The following is a 21,271-nucleotide window of genomic DNA, read 5'->3' on the forward strand; positions in this document are numbered from 1 at the left end:
ATATTTTCTAATTTCCCTCTGATTTATTCTTTGACCCATGGGTTATTGGAGTGGCATGTTAACTCATTTTCATATGTCCAGGGGAGGGAACTTCTTTTTATTAATTGATTGGTTATTTAATTTCATCACGGTCTGAAAGACTCTTTAATATTTCAGTCTTTTGGAGTGTTTTTGAGACTGTGTTCTATCTTGGTAAACATTCTATGCATGCTTGAAAAGAAACTATTCTGTTTGGGGGCACAGTGTTCTGTATATATCAATTAGGTCAAGGTGGTTGATAACCTTGTTCAAATCTGTTCTTTAAATATTCTGTTCTGATTTTTTTTTCTGTTTGTTCTATCAGTCACTGAGACAGAGGACATTAAATCTCCAAAATTGATCATGAAAATTACCTATTTTCCCCTTTATCATATCTGTTTTTACATCATTCTTTTAGGAACTGTTAGGTATATACATATTTAGGATTGTTATTTTTTCCCGATAAAGTGATATTTCTATCATTGTGACTGTCCCTTTGTATCTGTGGAATTCTCTTACTTTGAAATCTGTCTTACCTGATATTAATATAGCCACATCAACTCTCTTTTGCTTATTGTGTGAATGGTGTATCTTGTTCTCAGTCTTTTAAATTTTGGCCTGTATTTGTTCTTTAAAAGTGATTGTCTCGTAGACACCATATAGTTAGGTCTAACTTTTTTCTTTTTATCTAGGCTGACAATTTCTGTCTTTTAATTGGCATGTTTAGTTCTTTTACATCTAATATTATTATTGTTATGTCTGCCTCACGCTGTTGGTTTCTCTTTGGCCTTTCTATTCTTTTCCCCCAATGTAACTTCTTTTTTGCTTTCTTTTGGGTTAATTGAAAAATATTTTTTAGTATTTAATTTTATTTCCATTTCTGACTTTTTGGTATTTCTCTATCTGTTTATTAAAGTCTTTGCTCAAGGACTGTAGTATGGATTCTTATAGTGTACTTCCCACTGCACAAATATTAGAACGTTGTAAGGGCATAATTCCATTTGCCTGTTCCCAAACCCCCCTTATTTAGTATTATTGTTTTTCTGTCTGTTACAGACGTTATGAACCCATTTTACAATGTTACTCTCTTTGCTTTAAAACAGCCACTGTCTTTTAAGGAAATTAAGAGACTATAGATAATCTTTTATATTTTTCTTCATATTTATTATTTCTGGCACTAGCCAGTCCTTCCTAAAGTCTTATATTTATCTGATATCATTTCTCTTTAGCCTAAAGAATATCCTGTAGTATTTCTTATGTGCAGTTGTCCTGGAAAAGAATGCCCTCCCCTTTGGGGATTATCTTTATTTCACTTTTTTTGGAAGGATTTTTCCACTAGCAGCACTTCAAAGATCTTACGTTATCTTTTAGATTCTTTTCTGCTGAGAATCAGTAATCATTTGTGTCTCTTTTCCCTACCTGTAATATGTCTCTGTTTACTCTGTTGGTTTGTTTGCTTTCATAGTTTTCTCTATTTTTGTTGGACTATGATATATACTTACGTATAGTTTTCTTTGACCTTATCTTGCTTCCATTTCATCAGTGTTCTTGGATCTGTAAATTGAAGGTTTCAACAAATTTAGGAAATGTTCAGCTATTATTTCATTAAATTATTCCCCCTGACCATTTCTCTCTTTCTCCTCTTCTGAGAATCAAATCACACACGTTAGATTGCTTAATATTATCCTACAGGTCACAGAAGCTCTAATTTTTTTAATTTTCATTTTCCGTCATTTTATCTTATTGTTTCTTCTGGTTGCATAAATTTCTCCTGCCATTTCCAACCTTCTGTTCAGCACATCCAGAGAATATTTTATTTCAGTTATTATTGTTTTCAGTTCTAGAATTTCTACTTGTTTCTTTTTTTAAAGTTTTAATTTCTCTGCTGATATTCTCTACCTGTACATTTGTTAAGATCAGATTCTTCTTTACTTCCTTGGTCCTGTGTATAAAAGCTGCTTTAAAGTCTTTACCTTCTAAATCCAGCATCTGGGCCATCTCATGGTCTGTTTCTCTTGACTGCTTTTTTTCTTGACTATGGGTCATATTCAGTGAGTTTCGACCATTGTACTTACCTGTGTAACTTATACCCCAGTCAAGATATACAAGATTTATATGACTCCAGTAACTCTCTGCAATCAGCCAATGTTCTGATTTCTATCCTTTCAGATTAGTTTTGTCTGCTCTACAATTTCATACATATGGAATCATACAGTATATACTCTTTTTTGTTTGGCTTCTTTTATTCATCATTTCTGTTTACATCTCCATACCACTGCATCCTTCAGTAATTTATTTTTTATTGTTGAGAAAAACTTCAGTTTTACAGTTGAATTTATCATAATTTTTAATTAGTTCTTTTGTTTGTGGACATTTGGTTTGTTTCTAGTTTTTGTCTACTGTGAATAAAGTTTGTTCTTGTACAAGTCATTTTGTGAAGATTTCTCTTGAGTTAATACCTAGGAGTGAAATTACTGGGTCATAGAATACCACCTTATTTTAAAGTTCTGTGAGGTTTTTGTTTTTGTTTTTGTTTTGAGAGAGAGAGCACACGTGTGCATGCCAGTGGGGGGGAAGGGGCAGAGGGGGAGAGAGTCTTAAGCTGGGCGTGGAGCCCAACATGGGGCTCCATCTCACAACCCTGAGATCATGACTTGAGCCAAGATCATGAGTTGGAGGCTTAACCAACTAAGCCACCCAGGTGCCCCAAATTTGTTGTTTTAAAAAAAACAACAGTTTTTTTTAGTTAAGATCAGTTAAGCATCTGACTCTTGATCTTAGCTCAGGGCTTGATCTCAGGGTTGTGAGTTCAGGTCCCGTGTTGAGCTCCACACTGGGCATGGAGCCTACTTAAAATAATAATAACAGTAATAATAATAATAATAATTTAAAAATTTGTAATTAATGCTTACCTGACTTACATATTTCCCACTTTGCTTTGCTCATCATTGCTTCTTCCGTCACACTTTGTTCTGAGTTTAGTTTCTTTTTTGTGAATTATATCTATCATCAGTGCATTTAGCAGTTGTTTGTCAGTGACAGACTCTTTCTTTTATATTTTAAGTTTTTATTTTGCTCTCAGTTTGAAGAATCCTTTTACTATGGCATTTATGGTAAACATATAAGAGTAGAACGAGTAACATGTGCCCTTAAGTACCCCCTCTCTTCAGAATGATCAGTTCATCACCAGTCTGATATATCTCTACTCCTGCCACTTCTCTGCACCCTCTCACAATTAATTTGAAGCAAATCCCAGATGTTTGTACATGTATCTCTAAAGCAATACCCCAACAACATTTCACTCTTAAGAAAATTTAAAAGTAAGTCCTAGATATCATCAAACATCTAGTCAGTGTTCTCCAGTTGGAGCAAAAATATTTTTTAGTTATTTTGAATGAAAATCCAAGTGTAAAGTTCATATATTGGGATGAGTTGATCTGTGTCTTGAGTTAAAGTTTAATGTATATGTTCCTCTCTTTTCCCCCCATGCATTGTGTGTGTTGAAGAGACTGTCTTCGCACAGTAGACTCTGTATGTTCTTACTTTTGCTGGTTACATCCGCATGAGGGTTTTAAAAGATGGTTCTTCGTCTACCGTATTTCCTGTGAACTGGTGTTTAGCTCTATGGTGTTGAACAGATTCAGGCTAGTTTGAGGAGGGGGGAGTTAGACTAAATGAAAGGGTAGTGTTGTGGATTTACCTCAGGAGACACATCATGTCTGATTGTCTCTCTTTGTGATATATGCAGCCTTTGATACATTGTTGGCTAGATCTTTATTTAATTGTAGAATGTTAATTTATTGTCTGTAGAGCTCTAGATTGTCCCTTTTTTTTGCATTTAGATAATTATATTCTTCTGGCTTTTATTCATCTCAAACTTATTTTCTGTTTGTTTTCTTTGTTTTGTTTTTATCTTTCCTGTTTTTGCCTTCTTATAATTTAATTGACTTTTTTTAACTCAGTTTTAACATACCTCTTGGCATTTATAGCTATTTTATATTTTTAGTGATTGCTCTCATGATTATAAAATACCCTTACCTTTTCACAGTCTACTTAGAGTTAATATTATACTACTTTATGTAAAATGTGCAAATCTTGGAATGGTATGGGTCCATGTACCAACTGTGTTACCAATGAACTTGGAGTCATTTTAGGGGTCAATGTGGGGTAGAGGTATGCGGGTGGTTGTATGTTTCTGTTCAGATCGTATCACACACAAATTCCTCAGGTTGACTTGCTTGTTCTTTTTAAAGTGTTATGTGGATGCAGTGTTTTATCATTTATGAGTTAGATTACATTTTCCTAGAAATTTAGTTTTATTTGCTAAGAAGAAAGAAATCTTATATCCTAGGCATTGACTGCATGTCTCATCCCAGCCTTTGGTAATTAAGAGCAGGTTGGTTCAGAGCATCAATTCCTTTCTTGTGAAAACAACCCAAACACCACCTGCTTTCTAAAAGGTCCATTCATCATCTTTAGTCAGTAAGTAGATATGAAAAACTAAAGCTGTAGAAGACACAGTCCCTGACGTCAAAGAGTTTGAAGTCTAGTTAGAGAGCTATACATGTGTGTCATTAGCTGTGTGATTTAAAAATGAAAAACCCCATCTTATTCTAGGGCAGAAGTTAGTATGTGAACCAGTTAGCGACAAGGTTGGATTACCCTTTGGATACTAATAGGACATTGGATATTAGAATGTTTTAGAAATACCCTAATTGCTGTTATTTAATTGGAAAAAGGAAATAACATTATGTTTGAGAGTAGCTATGATACTATGTTTTTCTAATATTTTTAAGGACACTTTTTAAGAATGTATATTACTAGATTCACTAATGAATGAATAAATTTGGCAAATTTATAGGAGAGAAAATGTCTACATTGTTGTTTACATTTGATCTCTTTTCCTTTCAATATTGTTGACAGGACTTGGTAGCCTAGCGGCCTCCTACTTGAATCCAGTAAAATCCTTTGTGCCACAGATGCCAAAGCTCTTGAAGTCTCTCTTCCCTGTCCGCGATGAGAAAAGGGGCAAACAGCCTTCTCCCCTTGCGCATCAGGTAAAAGCATCAGGAAAGCAACAGTGAGCATTTTCTAATTCCTGGTGGAATGATGCTCTGTGTTGCACTGATGCTGGAGGGAGAGGGACAGGGATGGGGGCCTTAGAACTGGGCTTTTAGGACTAGTAAAAGCTTGTGATCATTTCTCCTCTGCTCTCTTCAGAGGTAACAGAGCTGTTGAAACTTATTGACAGTCGCAGCCCTTTTTGCTTTTAAAAAAATGCCAAATACACTGCTAATGTGATTTATGGTAATATTACTTAGAGCAACAATAGTAAAATTTATGAAGAGCACTTAGTGTTGTTTGTGTATTGCCAAACAGAAAATGTAATTCTATTTTTAATTCTTGATTTCATTTCTTATTTCAAACAATTTTATATTATCTCTGTCCTTCCCTCTCCACCTCTTTTCCTCTGCTGTGGTTTACCTATTCCTTCATTTAAAATATTAAAAGCAATCACTTGTCTTATTTCCCCCTTTTCTTGAAACTCTCTACCCAGCCTTCAAATAAGTTTTAGAGAAAATCTTAAAGGGTTTTCCACATACTCAGGAAACTGCTCTTATGCAATGGTGAATGGGAAGCCTGTTGGAAATGTAATTTCCAGCCTTATATAGGTGTGAATTCAGCAGAAAATGATAAATGAGGATTTATTTATACTCCTTAAAAAACACATACAGTGCAAGTTCAGTTGTTGAAATAGGTCTTTTGACATCAGCTTATCCACATTCACTTAAAACATTCAAGTTGCAGAAATGCAGGTGAGTCCTTGTCTGAGACCTTAACTATTTAGAAGACTTTTCTGAGCTTATGAATGTATATTCAAGGGTGGTGGTGGTAGTTTTGTAAGGCTGCTGTACAGATATATAATATTTTAAATCTAGCATTCTGTAAACATGTACTTAAGCAGACATGTACACGTATTGTATGAAAAAAATAAACATCATGATTTTGGATGTTTGAACTAATTTTAACTAAGCTCATAAGGGGTGCTTGACAGTTACCGAAGAATCTATGACTGCGAGAGCTAGAAGGAATAGCAAGTGTAATAGCTTGTTGGGGGTTAGGCAAAAATGATTTTTCCAAGGATTTGCCGTGCGTATGTTATTCTGTCCTAAACTTATACATTATTGCATTGTAATGTATGATGCAGGGACTCTCTGTCAGAATTTCCATGGTAGCTTTTTAGGAAGGTAACTTTAAAAACAGCAATAACAGCCTGACCTCATAACCCAGACCCCATCTGGGGGTGCCTTTATAACCTGTATTTATAAGCACCCAAAGTGATTTTATCAAAACTTAAAGTTGGGTAACCACCCTTTTTCAGTCGCTGTTTGGTGAAGACAGAGTTCTAGAAGTTAAAGGAAATTGGCATGGCATTAGAAGTTATTGAACAGATTACTATAGTTAGAGTTAGTTTTTAGAAACTACTTTGAGTTTTTGATATGGCAAGTCAGATCACCTGCTACAATAAATCAGTTTTACTGTTTTGCCAGTAAATGATTGGTTCTTGTGGATATAAGAGGAGCAATCATGTTAGAAAGAAATGTAGTGATGTCAGATAACTGCATTTTGTAATGTCCAGTTTAAGAAAGGCGATCTTGGGGCGCCTGGGTGGCACAGCGGTTAAGCGTCTGCCTTCGGCTCAGGGCGTGATCCCAGCATTATGGGATCGAGCCCCACATCACGCTCCTCCGCTATGAGCCTGCTTCTTCCTCTCCCACTCCCCCTGCTTGTGTTCCCTCTCTCTCTGGCTGTCTCTATCTCTGTCAAATAAATAAATAAAATCTTTAAAAAAAAAAAAAAGAAAGGCGATCTTGAGGTATTTTGAAGATCTCTTGTGCAATATTTGCCCATTCAGTTTACTTTTTTTGAGCATATATGAGCAAAGATATTGGAGAAAAGGGCCCCAGATATTTCATATTTCATAAATAAATGAAAATATAAATACAAAACTGGTCTTAATGAAGACACCCAGTGGTGGAGCTAAATGGTCCGGTTTGTGAAACCCCCACTCCACTGAAGGGCCTTCTCTGAAGGTCACCAGGGAGCTGCATCTTGCCTGCACCATTCCAGTGTCCTCCTCTGACTTGACATCACAGGTGAAACACGTTCATCTCTAGGCTTCAGCGTGGCAACATTTGCCTGGTTTCTCTCCTACTGACCGCTCAGTCTTTCTCAGTTGCCTTTCCTGGGACCGTTTGTTCCATCAGGCTGCTAACATTCAGGTGCCCCAGTGCTCCATCCTGGGCCCTCTCTCCATGGGTCATTTCATTCAGTTCCATAGCTTCAACTATTTCTGCATTGACAATGTTCATATTTCTATCTCCAGTCCAAACTTTGGCCCTGAGCTCTGGCCTCATGGAACTATATGCCCATTAAGCTTTTCTACTTGTAAATCAATTAGGCATTCACATTTTATCAGTCCAGAATATTACTGTTGGTTTCAGGTCATAAGTCTATGTACCCCCAACACACAAAATACTTAAAAATACATGCCCCTTGGGTGCCTGGGTGGCTCAGTCAGTTAGGCGTCTGCCTTCAGCTTAGATCATGATCTCAGAGTCCTGGGATCTGGTCCCACATCGGGCTCCTTGCTCAGTGGGGAATCTGCTTCTGCCTCTCTCTCTGCCCCTCCCCCTGCTTCTGCTGTCTCAGTTGCTCACTCTCTCTCTCTCAAATAAATAAATAAAATCTTAAAAAAAAATACATGCCCATCTCAATGTGTAGCACAAATATCCACCCAGTTGCTCTTACTTCAGAGAGTCCACCAGTAAGATTTCATAGGTACCACTTCCAATCCGGTGACTCCCGGTCATCTCCATTTCTCATCAGTCATTTGTGCCACCCTGGTCTCTTGCCCAGATGACTGCAGCAGCCTACATACAGGTCTGTCTGACACTTTTTGCCTCATAAAGTCTTTTATTCACAAAGTAGCCAAAGTGACCTTCCAAAATCTTGCTTTATGTCGTGGCTTGAAATCTTTCACTGCTCTTACTGAATAAAATCTAAATTCCTTACTGTGCCTTATAGTGTCCTATATGAGCTGGTCCCCTGACCTTTAATCTTTGTGCCTTTTATATCCTCTTTGCTCACCATGCTAAGCCATGTTGACCTTTTTTTCTTTTCCTTCCTTCCTTCTTTCTTTCTTTATTTGAGAGAGCGAGAGAGCACATGAGCACACAAGCAGGGGACAGGGAGGGGCAGAGGGAGAGGGAGAAGCAGGCTCCCTGCTGAGCAGGGAGCCCAATGTGGGACTCGATCCCAGGACCTTGGGATCACGACCTGAGCCAAAGGCAAATGCTCCACTGACTGAGCCACCTGGGCATCCCTCTTTCTTCCTTATCTCATGAACACATGAAGTTCATTTTGGTCTCAGAAATTTTTGCATTTGCCTTTCCTTCTACTTGGACACTCTTTCCAAAAGTCTTTGCATGGCTACTAGGTCTCTAGTAGAGTGGTCTGCTGTTTAGAATGGCCAAAATAGGCCAGTCTAAGGAAGTAAGTTTGCATTTAGAGTGGCCTCAACCAATTACACTGAACAACAGCTTCCACCGCATCAGTACACTATTCCCATATTTAACTTTTTTAATTGAATGTTGTTATGTTTATATGTTTCTTGATTACCTCTTCTCTAGAATATAATCCTTGGAGGCAGGGGCATCGTTGATACGAAATGTATATTGGTTGACCATTGACATATAGTCGGATTATAATATTAGGTAGTTTGTCTGTATCAGTGTCATCCGGCGGTATAAAGAACTAGGTTTACAGTTTACAGGTGAGAGAATCCGATCTGAGTAGGGGCTTGCGATATCAAGACATAATTATGAACTTTCTTTCCTGGATTGATGCAAGTTTCACTAAAGAACTATTCCAAATGAGGGGAAAACTTAAGCTTATCATTAGGATTTAGTTGATCAGAGATGCTTATGTTCATCTCATTTTTATTGACAATCTCTGGTAAAGCTTAGTCTAAGAGCAATAAATGATAATTTTAAATGACATTGTCAAATAGAGGTTCCCTTACTAGGGCCACTTTAAGTACGAAGTTGTTGCCATCTGAATGGTGTTTCATCCTTGGAAATGGAGCACTGTAATGCCAATGAGATTTCAGAATAATAGCAATAAGAACAATGCTGTATTTGTTAATTTTTTTTTTAGTACCCCCAATTTTTTAAAATAATAGTCTTTACTATAATGCCATCCCATTCACTTGGAAATCAGATTTGATACCTAAAGTTGAGGGTCTTACTTTTTTTGGATCTGCCCTACACCTCCTGTGGAACCTGCCAGTCCTCCAGGAGAAAGATCAGTTTATTTCCAACCAGTGTTTGCCTCAGAGTTTCCTCTGCTATTACCCAGGAGTTAGAGGGAGGGGAAGAGGAGGTTTTTCTCCAGACTTAACACTATAGATTAGCCCACTGTATCTCAGAGAATAAGTGCTTCATTATTCTTTAGTTGTCCAGGTCTTGCTTCAAGTGGGGAGCCCCCAAGTATTTTCATCATCTTCGTATAACGGACTTCTACCGAAGTAGCATACGATTGTACTTTTTTTTAAAGGCCAGTGTTAGCTCGTTGTGCCTCTGGTCAGTTAGCATTCCCTTTTTTGTTTGCTTGTTTATTTGTTTGCACTTTTGGCAATGCAGTTCTTCTCTTTTATTATTACGTTGTCTATAAAAATACTGAAATAGGAAACTTTAGATTGATTTCTAAAATTTTTCATCTTTGTTTTCTTTTAATGCTCCTAGAATGTCAAGATATTTCTTGAGGAATTATTTTTAAAAATACATGTGCTTTAGCTATTATCTGCAAACTTTTTTTTTTTTAAGATTTTATTTATTTGACAGAGAGAGAGAGAGACAGCCAGCGAAGGAGGGAACACAAGCAGGGGGAGTGGGAAAGGAAGAAGCAGGCTACCAGCAGAGGAGCCTGATGCAGGGCTCGATCCCAGAACCCTGGGATCAGGCCCTGAGCCAAAGGCAGATGCTTAACGACTGAGCCACCCAGGCGCCCCTATCTGCAGACTTTTTAAGGGCATAGTTTGTCTGCACTTGAGTCCAACAAAATAGTGCACATGAGAGGGCCTTAGAGGGGAGCCTGTTGTAGGCAGCTCAAGAGCACTGCTCAGGTCCCGGGGTGGCAGATCAGCGTTTCAGCTCTGCGCGCGCAGCAACCACCACCTCCAGCCACATTTCTTCCTCTTCCTACCAAAGAGCTCGTGGGAGACTTCGTTAGCTACATTATGGAAATAAAGGGACACCCCGTCCGTGGCCTTTCTTTGTGTCACCAGTCTTGTAAGCCTAAAACATACATGCTGACCAGCATTTCTAGACCACCCTGTTCACTGCCCGGCTTTGCCATAGCTCAGTGTGAGGTATCTAATCGTCTGACTTAACCAGTAGCATAAAAAATACACAAGTACTGTGAAGCTTGCTCTCTGTTTTGATTCTGTGTTTTATTTGCTGCTAGTGCTTTGTTAGTGCACTCATTTTCAGTGGCCTGTATAAATGGTCATTAAATAATCAATACCAGACTAAAAAACTGTGTGTTATAGAATAACATCAAAGAACGCAGAAAAAATAGAAATCAGTGCGTATGCCTAAAAGGAATCTGGATCAATTCTACAGTATGGGAAAGAATAAATATGATATTAATATTACGTAAGACTTAGAGATAATAAATAGATAGTAACCTTGCTGAAGACATATAATGTGTAACAGCACAAAAAAACAAAAACCCCAGAAGGTTTGAGGATCAACCGAAACAGTACGTGGTAACCAAAGAGACCATGTGTGGTAGCACATTCTTTTCTGTCTACTCCGCCCCCAACTTAATCTTTTTATCATTTGTAAAGCTATTTCTCTCCATTTCCCACCGAGAGATATTAAAACTTCTTCCTTTTTTATATTTCAGTCCCAGTTTAGTTTGGAGGCTTAAAGTCCTTCTCTGAAATAGTCACAGTAATGAAGAAACCCCCACGGGCTCACCTGAACGCCACCCTTGGCGTTATTAGACCACACTTAGATTCCTGCACTTGGTTCTGGATATGTTACTACGGGAAATCCATTGACCAATTGGATTTATTTCAGGGGATAACGTCAGAAATGATTTATGAGGAAGGATTAGAGGAGTTATTTATAGCTTGACCAAACAATGACTAAGAGAGCTGACCGTATAAGCATTCAAGGGATGGCAGCACCAAGGCGGTGTAAGGGCGGCTCGCTACGGCAGGGGGTGGACGGCGCGTAGAATGACAGAGGTGAAATTAACAAAGAGAACGGTAGCAGCTGTGAGTAAGTAGGATGATTTAGAGATAGCCGGGTGCTCTCTTAAAAAAAAAAAAAAAAAAAAAAAGAACACCGTGGAATTTCTTTCACTTCTGTTTAAAAAAAATAAGATTTTGAGAATATAAAAATAGTCTAGGTAAGAACTGAGGAATGGGATAGGTCCTGTTCCTACCAGTCATTGCTATGTTTTCATGGTTAGGTGGAAGAGAGGCAGAAGTTGTGTAATGAAGGAAGGATTATTCTCAAAAAAGTACTTTTAATCAGTGTGTCCTTGACATTTTCAAACAAGAGTGTTCGATACCCTCCCTCATGTAGAGATACAAACATAACCATGGTGAAACTCTAACGAAAAGATTAATGTTTATTAACTTGTTCTTTGGAGTCAGCAGGTTTGCAGATCAAGCTGCTGTTATTTTTTGGCATTCTGTTTCAATATTTGAAAAGATCTCTATGGATCTTTCCTTGTAAGGTAGAAGTTAGCAGTTTATTCTGAAGATTTAAAAACAAGGTTCTTATATTTTACAAAGTGTTTTGGTTTGAACATATTCTTAAAGATTTATGTTTCTCATTTTTATGGAGATTTGGGGGTTTTTTTGTAATCAGTTTCTGAGTTCCAGAAATGCAAAGATATTGCACTAAAAGAGGTGGCAGCTGACAAAATTGCTGTCTTTGACCTTCTGATGCAAGTTTAGTAACTAATCTGGAAAATAATGAACTGCAATTAATGAAATCTGTACTCATATTCAAGTGTGTTTCTCAGACAGCACATAAAATAATTGAAAGAACTTCCTGCTCTCTAATTAGTTAGATTGAATTAATTTGGCATTATAGCTTTTTTCATGTATCTAGAAGTTTGTGTTCAGATGAAGCTATTTATGTACTTCAAACTTTGGGACTCCAAATGGCGTCTTTGGTTCATCTGGAGAATTAAAGAGTTAATACTCAGATTTAATTTCCACCGTCAAAAGCACAGTCACTGGTTCATCTGGAGAATTAAAGAGTTAATACTCAGATTTAATTTCCACCGTCAAAAGCACAGTCACATTTCTGGCCTATCTTTGTTGTACGGCCTGTCCCTTCTCAGTGTCCCACACTTTGCTTGGGACTGTCTGGTCAACCCCAGGGATATTTTTCTCCATTTTCAACCCTGCTTCCACCGTGGAGCATGGACAAAGGCTTGAGGGAGAGAGCAGCACCCTGCACGTCTCGGATGCTGATTGAAAAGATGCCTGTGTATTCAGTGATTCCATCTTTCGTGTCAGTGACCCTTTCGTATATAAAATGGGAAAAAACAAACCAACTACTAGTTCTTCCCTTGTGTGCAAAGATGCTGTTATAGGGCTGCTTGGGCTTGGACTCCCTTGATAAAATGAACCATATAAATGCTTACCCTTGTGTCATCATCACCAAGGGTTCGTCACCATAACTAACCAAAATAAGAAAAAAGGGTTTACATCTGGTCTTCCAGCCTTCAGTGTTCCTTAGCTGTTTGGGTTCTTTAAAGAATGATGTGTATGAGCATTTTTCCCTGTAATTTAATAAGTAGCACACATAATAAATATATTTGGACAGGTTATGCTACATTCACTTGTTCCTGAGTTAACAAAGGCAAGTCTGCACAGGCTTTCTGGAGTACAGCCTTTTTTTTTTTTTTTTTTTTTTTTTAATTCAAGGCAAATGATTTCCATTCAGTTGCTTTAGGAATGAATTGTTAGACACTTTTAATACTGTTAGTTTTCCAAAATCATAATGTTTTGCCATCTGTCTTTGCTCCAGAAATGTATAGACATACCGTATTGACAGATACTGAGTTGATAAGGTTGTCTTCGCAATCAGGTATGGTAGTTGATCTGAAAAATAGTGAAAATGAGAGTTTCTGAGGCAGTACAACAGTTGAAGAGACCTTAGTCTGCCGGTCATTTTTCAGAAATTGTCATTGTACACTTTTATATGAGTCTCTAGACCAGAGATTGGCCAACTTTTTTTGTTAAGAGCCATATAGTATTATTTTAGGCTTTGCAGGCCTGCCAAAACTAGCCATAGACAATACTTATAATAAATGAGTCTGGATATGTTTTAAGAAAATTTTGCTTATAACCCCCAAAATTTGAATTTCATATAATTTTTTCGTGTCACAAAGTATTCTTTTATTTTAGTAATTTGAAAATATAAAAACCTTTCTTAGCTTACCTGGTATACCAAACAGGTGACAGTCTAGATTTAGACCCCATTTTATTTTATTTATTTTTAAAGATTTTATCCATCTATTTGACAGAGAGAGAGAGAGAGAGAGCACAAGCAGGGGGAGCGGCAGGGAGAGGGAGAAGCAAGCTACCCGCTGAGCAGGGAGCCCAGTGCAGGGCTCCATCTTAGGACCCCAGGATCATGACCTGTGCCAAAGGCAGACGCCCAACTGACTTAGCCACCCAGCTGCCCCAGACCCTATTTAAAAAAAAAATTTTTTTTTTAAGAGAGAGTGCAGAAGTGGGGGGCAGGCAGGGAGAGGGAGAGAGAGAATCCCAAGCAGACTTCATGCCAGCACGGAGCCTGACTTGGGGCTTGATCTCAGGACCCTAAGGATCAAGTTGCTCAGGTGCCCCTAAAATTTTTAAGATTAACAAATATTCTTTTACGTAATTTAAAAGGACAAACATCCTTTGTCCTCCATAGACACTTGAAAAACTAATAACCATTATTTTGAATGAAGTGAAATTACTTCCTTTAAAAAACAAAAAGTCTTTTGGGGCACCTGGGTGGCTCAGTCCGTTAACCGTCTGCCTTTGCCTTAGATGATGATCTCGAGGTCCTGAGGTTGAGCCCCAAGTTAGGCTCCCTGCTCCATGGGGAGGCTGCTTCTCCCTCCCTCCTCTCTCAAATAAATACATAAAATATTAAAAATAAAATAACATAAAAATAAAAAAAGTTTTTAAAAAAAAGATTTTATTAATCTACTTGAGAAAGAGCAAGCAAGGGCGAGAGAGAGCCTGAGCATGGGGGGGAGGGGCGGAGGGAGAGAGAGAAGCAGACTCCTCACCAAGTGGGGAGCCCGATGCAGGGCTCCATCCCAGGACGCCAGGATCATGACCTGAGCCGAAGGCAGATACTTAACCAACTGAGCCACCCAGGCACCCCATAAATTGTTTTTTTCACATAAATATTTAAGTAAGTGTTAACAATTATCACGTGGAAGTTTAAAAAGTAAACTATATTCTATAAAAATAAGAAACTATATCTTTTCTACAACTCCAGAAAACTAGTATTTGAAATTTTCTACTTGTACTATCTCAGATAAGTTGAATTAACACATATATAAATAATATAGTGAAATGAGTCTGTTTTGATGATCTTACTCATCTTTACCCACTGATAAAATAGTTTACTTGTTGATAGAAGAAATGGGCCTTTCAGTTGTTTTTTATAATTAAATAGGAATATCAGTTATTAAACCCCGAGTGCCTGTTTCTGAGGAGCATAGGAACTCTATGTGTGGTTTTGCTCACACTGTGTTCCCAGTTCCTGGTACAGTCTGTGGAATATAGCAGGTGCCTGATACATGTTTGTGAAGGAGTAAATTAATAATATCTAAGGTTCTTTATTTGAAAGAAAATGGAATTAATATCCAATCCTTGCATAGCTTTGGGGCTGATAAACACAGGGAGAATCTTTTGATTTATACTTTACATCAGATATACTTGTTGATTGTTTAAAACTGGGCTTCTGAAGTAAACCAAGCTAGAAGTATCTTGGGAGACACCAGGCAATCCAGTGATTAGGAAGAGCATGGTATTTTACAGATGTGCGGAGTGCTGACTGTGCGCCGGGCATTTACACGCACTAGCTCAGCAGCGGTGCTGACTCAGATCGGCGCTATCCAATACCAGACCAGTGTGCGAGCCCCACGCGACATTTGAAATTTTCTGGTAGGCACATTTGAAAAATAAAAAGAAATAAGTCAAATTAATTTTAGTAGTACAGTTCACTTAGTATAGTCATAATGTTGTCATTTCAGTCTGTAATCAATAAAAAAATTACTGAAATATTTCTTTCTTTTTTTCCCTGTGAAGTTCTTGATATCAGGTGTGGTTTACATTTCTAGCCCATCTCAATTTGGATGCTAAATTTTTGTCGGAAATCCTTGATCTGCATTTGGAGTCATAAAGTTGAAAAAATAGATCCCTGTACCCAAGGTGTTCCAAACACACTTAAAGGCACATTAATTTTTAAATTTACATATTATTCATTAAAATTAAGTAAAAGTAGAAGATCACTTCCACAGTCACACTAGCTGCATGTCAAGTGCTCAGTAGCTACGCGGGGCTGGGGGCTGCCACGTTGGACAGCACCGAGTTAGGGGGTGATACTAGACTCCGATATTGAGGAAAAATGAGACTCAGCTAGATAAAGCACCTCGTCTAATGATACAGAGCCTAGTGAATGGCGTACTGTGATTTGTATTCAGAAAGCGAAGTTGAATGCGTAATTGTGATATGAAGAGATTTCACTGGATCTGGTTAGAAATACTGCAAGTGATTATATTTGTAGAATGAATGAATCCAAAGTATTTGAAGGAGGAGCTGGAAATTCACTGAGTAGGACCTATTTGTATTGTCTTTTCTTGCCCATTCCTTTCTAAAAAAATTATCTATGGGGGTACCTGGGTGGCTCAGTCAGTTGAACATCTGACTTCAGCTTGGGTCATAATCTTGGGGTCCTGCAACTTGGGTCATAATCTTGGGGTCCTGCGACCTGGCTCATGTTGGGCTCCATGGTTGGCGGGAAGTCTGCTTCCCATCGCACTGCACTCTTCTTCTGCCTCTCCCTCTGCTTGACTCCTCTCTCTCTCTCTCAAGTAAATAAATAAAATCTTTTAAGAAAAATTATCAGTGGGCAGTGGAGAATCATTGACTGCTTTATAGCAGGAGGGTGACATGGTCAAATTTGTATTTCAGAAAGCTCTTGTGACTGCAATTTGGAGGGTAGATTTGAAGAGGATAAAACGGAAAGAACCTATTCAAGGGTATATAAAAACCTCATGAGGCATTGTAATATTGGGCAGAAAAATTAAGTCACCTTCCCATGCCTGCATTGATAGTTTGATGTCACTGATTGAAAGGGGCATGTGGCAGGTAGGGTAAAAGTGTGTCTGGCAGGGACCAGCTGGTGGCCACCTGTCATCCTCTCTGGGTGGCAAGGCTTAGTGAACGCACGTGAGCTGGATTACCGCCTTCCAGATGCGCAGCCCCCGAGGTGCTCTGGTTTACACGAAGTAACGACTGATGGGTCGGGTAGAATGCTGAGTTACTCATTTAAAATAAGAAATATAATTGCCAGGTGGACAGAAGTGCTGGCATCATCATGGCTAACGCACTCTTTGCCAGATCACCCTGGAAAGCCAGAGTGTGAATCCCGAGCCTGCTCCACGAGCGGGGACCCCCTGCGGGAACCAGATCCTGCAGGCAGCAAAGTGTGTGTCTCTGGAGCAGCGCTGGGTGCCCCTCCCGCTTTCCTCCTGTGACTTGGCAGTGCCCCTTCTTGCAGTCCGGCCGCCCTGCCTCTGATTAGCACAACCTTTAAATATGTTTGTATGATTAAGTTATTGCTAAGTCTTGATCTTTAGGTAATTGTACGTGTCTGTTTTTGTCCATCGTTTATTATTTTTATCAGAACGTATTCGAAGATTAGGAAGTATTTTGTTTATATGCACTCCCCCTGCTTGGTTTTGTTTATTGTATTTTTCTCACTTCAGCCGCATAAAAACCAAAGACTGTCTCCTGGTTATTTATAGCAAAGGTAAATTGTACATCTCATATTCTTATGCTTGTTTAGGATTTTTTTACAAAGGGGACGCCTGGCTGGCTCAGTCACTAGAATGTGTGACCCTTGATCTCGGGGTTGTAAGTTCGAGCCCCACGTTGGGTATAGAGATTACTTAAAAAAATAAAATCTTAAAAAAAAAAAGATCTAGAGGATCATACTTGCTTAGGAACAACTGGAAGATGACATTTGAGAATTTATCAAATTCAGGGTACGAGGTGATTATTAGGAAAGGTTCACTTTCAGACAAGAAAAAAAATGCATCAGAAAATTCAGTGTTTTGAAACGAAGTGATTATTTTTTGCTTTAAAATATTTCTTGTCCCCTTTACCTACCCTAGTGCCCAAATTTCAGAATGTCTGTTCTTTTCCAAATTCTCTGTAACTGTACAGTTTGGCCTTCGTCATGTGATTTATGTAATTAATTTGTTCATTTACGTATGGATTCATTCAGCAAATATGAAGTTACTCTTTTCTGTACGGGAATACGGAGATGAATGAGCCATAATCCCCACCTTCAGAGAGCTAACTAGGGTGACGTTACGGGTGCTGTAATATGTGTATGTCTGGGGTTGACGCGCTGAAGGCAGTTTCGGGAAGAGTAGATCAAGCTCGAGCTGAGACAGACGTGAGTCGGCGCTCCCAGGTAGAACCTGATTCCCGAGGGAAAAGGAAGAGCTTGAGGAAGGCCCCGGCAGAGCAGTGCGGTCAGTTCAGAGTGGGGTTAGCATCACAAGCGAGGAGAGGGTGCAGCGCCACAGAGAGGTGAGGGTCTTCCCGTGTTGCCAAGGTCTTAAAACTTTATGCTTTGAGGCAGAGGGGTCTGTCTCCCAGTGACTCGGATGCCTGGTTGGAATTCTGAGCTGATCTGCCCTGTTTTCTTCATTCATGTGGCATGTGAAAACCAGAGCTAAAAAATGATGGGCTGTGATACGAGATGTGACCCTCATCTTTTCCCTGAAATCCTTCTGAGCAGCTCTCTTGCTTGGAACCCACTCATCGTCTAAGCCTCAGTGATGCTCGGCAGACAGCACGATGGCACGTTCAGCTGCTGCTTGGAAGTCGGTCCTTCTCCGTCTCTGTCACCGGCTCACTGGGCAGCCGGGATGCATGTGACCATTAGGTGAATGTCTCCGAGCCTCGGTGTCTGTAGTGTGAGATGTAGATAATTAGACTTATATTCGCTTGCCTCATGGGACTTCTCCTTAATATTTATAGCTGCAAAAGACTTTGCAGTCATTTTTATTAATAGTTGCCAGATGTGTCGTAAGGATTAATGAACTTATGATCTGAAATGTTTTGAGCTCCTGAAATAGGAGGCAACTGCCTGCACTGGGGATGTGTAAAAGAGCATTAAAATGCAAACAATACACATTTGGAAATTTGAGCTCTTAGGTGTGAAGGACAAATGGCACACTTAAGATTTCAGTACACTTTGTAGGTATTTTTGGTCTCCTTAATGAAGCCCCTGAATTCATCACAGGCTGTTGCCCAGCACACAAGGCTGGGTCCCCGTGCCCTTGCACGTGGGCCCACGTGCAGGGGCACACGCACACGGACTCGGGTCCTGCTAACGCCGCTGTGACCCTCCTCCCTGTCATCCATTCTTCCTGGGCATCATCTTTGACTCTGTGTCCCCAGCCAGTTGTGTCCAAGTGTTCGGTAGTCTCCTTCATATCTCTAGCTTTTCAGTTTCTTTTCTTCTTGCCATCCAAGTTCAGGCTCTCATTAGCTCTCCACCAAACCATTGAAGCAACTTCTTCATTGATCTCTCCAGGTTTTGTATCTCCTCCGTTTAAGGGTTAATCTTCTCCAAGCATCGCTCTTATCACCACTCATTCATTTACTTTTGATAGCTCCCCACTGTGAGTGAAAATCAACCATAAGCTCACAAGGCCTCCTGCGAACGGCCCTAACCTGCTTCCCTCCCCCCAGTGCAGGTCACTCTAGATCATTCTTTCTTCCCCAAGACTTCCTGGCAGATTGAGTAGCTTTTCTGGGGGCAGAGATGGCAGTAGAGAGCACTGTGCCTTTGCCGTGTCATTCTTCATGTTGGAAGTGTCTCTCTGCCCCGGTAAAAGCCGCTCAGTCTTGAAGGCCTGTCTCAAAGTGAGATCGCCCCCGGGAGGGTATTCTAGGCCTGTTTCATTTATCATCCCTTCCTCCTCTGAATCTTCTCTGCATTTGAAGTTTTCATTCTAGTATCTGTCATTTTCCTTGATGTTTCAGTTATTTGCATACAAGTCCTTGCCGGTCTGCTGAGAGCAAAGCCTGTGACCCTATGATCCTTGTGTTCTTCCCAGTGCCTGTTGCGATGCCTTGTGCACTGTGAGACCTAAGTCTTTGTTGAACTGAATTTGTACATTGAATCAGAGTCCCGGTTACCTTCTTCATGTAGGACAGTATTATGGAAGAATTGGAACCACGTGAAAGTAGAGAGAATACGACAGTGAGTCCCTGCGTGCTTGTCGCCTAGCTTCGGAGCCAGTCTTGGATGCCTAACCCTGCCCTCTTAGCCGGCCCCGTTCAGAGTTCTCTGCTGCAGAAGTATCCACCCGGTGCTCACTTGGCCAGAGTTGATTGCTGGCAGTCGCCACCCCTAGCTTCCCACGGAGGGAGCCCCACAAAGTTACTAGCACGTGAACCACAGAAGTAGGTGTGCTCCAAGTCCTTGCCAGTACACTCGGGACCCACTCAGACCCGATCCCATCTGATTTTCAACACTATGTTTAGCCGTTTCCGATGCGTGTCATCATCCAGTGTCCTGCTTCTCCCTTCCTCTGAATGGTGGGCTTGGGGTGGGCCTGTTTATGACACAGGTATGCTGCTTGGGGAAGAAGTGGTCATTGGGAGTGACTGACGGTGGCAGGAAACCCGTGAGGGGAGACGCGAGGTCTCAGTGTGATGGCCCGGAGCCATGACGTGGGGCCCTGGGTACCAGGAAGCCCGTGGGTTCGCTGATAGCACCGTGTCACAGGCTCGTCCCTTCACTCATGGCAGCAGGTATTTTTGTAAGCATTTACTGGAGTTTCCTAATTCCCCTGAGTCCTGGAGGAAAGTGCAAGTTATGTCTCCATGCTCTGTTCAAGAGGGCAAGAGCCCTATCATTTTAGGAGAGGCTTCTTCCTGGGTGGGTATGTTCCACCGTTGGTGGGATTTTACATGTTTATGCTCTAAGGGGGATGTTTCACCCCAATCTTGTCTGCTGATCTAACTGAGGAATGTAAGTATTTTGGAGTTTGAGCTTAAGAGACGTTTTTTCTGCCTTTACGAAGGGATATGCTGTGAACACCGTTCCATTTGTGAGGGACTTCAGATACCATGGGAGAAAGTAAATATAAAAAGAAAGACAGCAGCCCCTGTTTTCAAGGACTGGAAGGTGCAGTGAAGGAGACTTGCTTGGAAAGAACTCCACTGGCACTGTCTACCGAGTTGCCAGTAGAGCGGGAAATGCTGCGAGAGGGGAGGAGCGACGCATCCTGCGAGTGGAGGGGAGGGACTTTCCTGGTCCAGGGATCCAGGGAGAGGCTGGAAGGCCTGTGGTTCAGGCCCTCATCATGTGCTGGGGCCTTGCCCCCCACCCCCACCCCAGGTGTCCTCCCTCACTCTCTTCGTTGGCCCCTCACATTGTCTTTCTTAAACATCCCCTGCTCCTAGCTGTCCCTGGCCCGAAGCCCCCAGTAACTCCCCAGTGTTTGCAGGGTAAAATGTACATTCCTTTAGTTTATCGTTAGGTCCTCCCATCTGTTTAGCCGTTATCTCCCACCATTTCCTACTTCGTTGTCTCTGCCTTTTCTCAAATCCCACCGCCTTTCCATAACTCAGCACAGTTCACTGCTTCTAGCTCTTTTCTCCCAAAGGCAGTCGCAAGGCGTAATTGGTTATAGCGGTGCCCTTTGCTAAAACACAGTACCGTTTGCCGAAACGCAGTTATTTGGTGCTGTGAGCTCAGGCTAACCTTCTAAGTGCACCATCTTGTGGGTGCACCCAAGTGGGCTCTGGTCCCTTTAGGTAAGAGTTTGGGCTGCTCAGTAGGAAGCGGACTTCGGCCGTCCAGCCTTAGTGCCTACAGACTGTCCAGCGCATCCTGATGGC

General features: G+C 40.4%; 1 protein-coding gene across 2 annotated transcripts in view; it reads left to right on the forward strand.

Moving 5' to 3' along the window:
- Window positions 1-21,271, forward strand: part of KIF13B (kinesin family member 13B) — a 193,682-nt gene that overhangs the window by 158,658 nt on the left and 13,753 nt on the right. For both annotated transcript variants that reach the window (XM_026518909.4, XM_026518910.4), the window contains one exon: window positions 4,942-5,075. In XM_026518909.4, coding sequence (XP_026374694.1) covers window positions 4,942-5,075 — 134 coding nt within the window. The remainder of the gene's footprint in view (window positions 1-4,941; window positions 5,076-21,271) is intronic.

Source organism: Ursus arctos, unplaced genomic scaffold, assembly GCF_023065955.2.
Source record: "Ursus arctos isolate Adak ecotype North America unplaced genomic scaffold, UrsArc2.0 scaffold_11, whole genome shotgun sequence".
NCBI classification, from domain to species: domain Eukaryota; kingdom Metazoa; phylum Chordata; class Mammalia; order Carnivora; family Ursidae; genus Ursus; species Ursus arctos.